Below are 2,209 nucleotides of genomic sequence, written 5' to 3' on the forward strand. Positions count from 1 at the left end.
TAATGTTTTTAATGAACTGAATCATGAACAAGATCATAAATGATAAACACAATGGGCTGAAAACTCATTTATCCATATTTAATGCCTATTTAATATTTCCTTTTTAAAAGCTGATCAGTCTGTTTATTATTCTATACTTCTAATTAACACTATTATATGGTTAATTGTATTTTATTTGATGTTTTCCCGGTAACAGACTGACCAAACCCGCTAAAGCTTTTAAGAACGTTTTACTGACAGTCCCAATAAGTTATGAAAACGTTTTTCTGAACGTCCAGCTTTTTTTAAATAGAGAGAGAAAATTAAAAATTAATCTGGTCACTAAATAAATGTTAAATGTTGTGAATGAGGGAAAGATTCTGAACATTCACACACATTTCAGTATTTAGTGTGCGAGTGTCCTCTAGTGGACGGATAGTAAATACATGTATTTCTTTATTTGATAGTTTGACTGTAATGTGATAAATCGTGTTCTCCCAGACTGAGATTACAGACGGCGCTAATATTGGCGAATCTGCCTCTGTAAAACAGTGAGTAACTCCCGCTCTCAGAGCAGGAGACCGCACACACCGGCTCTGTTCTCCTCCAGCAGGACACACACTTTCACCAGGACAGAAGCACAGGTAAGCGTCTTCTGCTGCTCAGATCTGTGTGTGTGTGAAGTTTACTCTGAGCGTTTGTCTCACTCTTGAACTGCAGAATAAAGTTCATGAACCCGTTCGTGCGCACGAGTCTCAGCGGGAGCGCGCGCGCCACAGATCGGCACGCGTCATGTTTGTGTTTGAGAGCAAATGCTTTGGGTTTCACTTCACACCTTTAAATCAGTGCTAAATACCAGGACACCTCATTATCACCAAATCATCTTATTTAAATAAATAAAAAGCCATACCTGTAAATGAGCAAAATGTGTTTTAAAGAAAGTTATGAAAGTGTTATTTCTGAATGTTCTCTGAGCGCTCATCCTCGGTAACACACACAAACGTTAAGGGAACATTCCAAATGATCATTTTGCAACCAAAAATGTTACTTTATAATGTTCTTTCTGAAACAAATAGGGATGGAAACATTTAAAACCGTCAGGAAAACGTCCAACTAACTAAACGTTACTGTTATTAAAGAGTTTTTTAATTGCAAATTTTAACAAACACAAGATACAAAATTGAACGTGTCAGCTCGCCATGTGTTTGGCGGGAGTGTGACATCATCACACCTTCACGAGCGCGCGTGTCAGACGCGAGGCGTGAACCCGCCGTTTGGCACGAGCGCGCGTGCGTGTATATAAAGGCTCCAGACTTCAGTCTGAACATCATTCTGAATGGATTTACTCTTCAGCTTCTCTTTCCACCAACATTATGGAGAACATCACCCTGACTCGCGGATTACACGCTGAACTGAGACCCTGGAGACCCTGGGTCAGTAAAACCAGCAGAGGACGCAAAACTGCCACTCATAAGGTACGAGATGAGATCATTCTATAATATTGAACTCTGATTATTGTATGAGCAAAATATCAGATGCTAAACAATCTCTCTTTATTCAACAGCCTTATGGAAGAGCATCATCTGATGAGCAACACTGTAAAGTCTCCATGATCACACACCCTGTGAAGTAAGTAGATCACGTGATTATGATGTTGATATGATCTCCTGCTTCTACAGATTTTAACTCTCTGTTTTAACTTGATTTTCCGCAGGTTGCTTTGGCCCAAATCCCAGTGTTTCGATTACTTGTACCAGGAGGCTGAGATTCTCCTGAGGAATTTCCCAGTTCAGGCCTCGATCTGCATATATGAGGACTCACACACTGAGGATGATGAAGATGATGATGATGATGATGAAGATGAAGATGATGATGAAGAAGATGATGATGATGAAGATGAAGAGAAGGAACTCAACTGAAGACCTTCATCACTGTGCACATCTTTATTTATATATGGACTCCAAATTCTGATTCACTTTATAGTCGTTGCATGTAAATACTTGTGAATATGTACAGTATATCAAATTGCTTCCTTTGGAAGTTGAATGTATTTTATTTTTTTAGTATTTATTATAAATTATTCTACATGTAACTTATTTCCTTGAAATAAATATCTAAACATTCAAAATTTTGTTTCTGATCGTTCTTTGAATCCGTGATGTGAGTCTAAGTAAGTGACTGAAGTGAACTTTAGAGTTAATATAGGGGGTAAAAATTAAATATAAATTTT

General features: G+C 37.9%; 1 protein-coding gene across 1 annotated transcript; it reads left to right on the top strand.

The window, feature by feature from the left end:
* The first annotated feature begins 494 nt into the window (after nucleotides 1–494).
* On the top strand, nucleotides 495–2,209 carry LOC311081526 (protein ripply2-like). Its single transcript, XM_084112075.1, has 4 exons — nucleotides 495–623; nucleotides 1,333–1,454; nucleotides 1,544–1,608; nucleotides 1,694–2,209. The coding sequence occupies exons 2-4, from the start codon at nucleotides 1,353–1,355 to the stop codon at nucleotides 1,896–1,898; spliced, it is 372 nt and encodes a 123-aa protein (XP_083968201.1). The 5' UTR covers nucleotides 495–623; nucleotides 1,333–1,352; the 3' UTR covers nucleotides 1,899–2,209.

This window comes from Abramis brama, assembly GCF_963993115.1.
Source record: "Abramis brama genome assembly, chromosome: 4".
Lineage (NCBI taxonomy): Eukaryota > Metazoa > Chordata > Actinopteri > Cypriniformes > Leuciscidae > Abramis > Abramis brama.

Bases quoted from the DNA above. Each gene is read 5' to 3' on its own strand.
- LOC311081526 (XM_084112075.1), top strand. From the start codon at position 1,353: ATGGAGAACATCACCCTGACTCGCGGATTACACGCTGAACTGAGACCC. The intron at 1,455-1,543 runs GTACGAGATGAG...TTTATTCAACAG, and splicing joins GCAAAACTGCCACTCATAAG to CCTTATGGAAGAGCATCATC. The intron at 1,609-1,693 runs GTAAGTAGATCA...GATTTTCCGCAG, and splicing joins ATGATCACACACCCTGTGAA to GTTGCTTTGGCCCAAATCCC.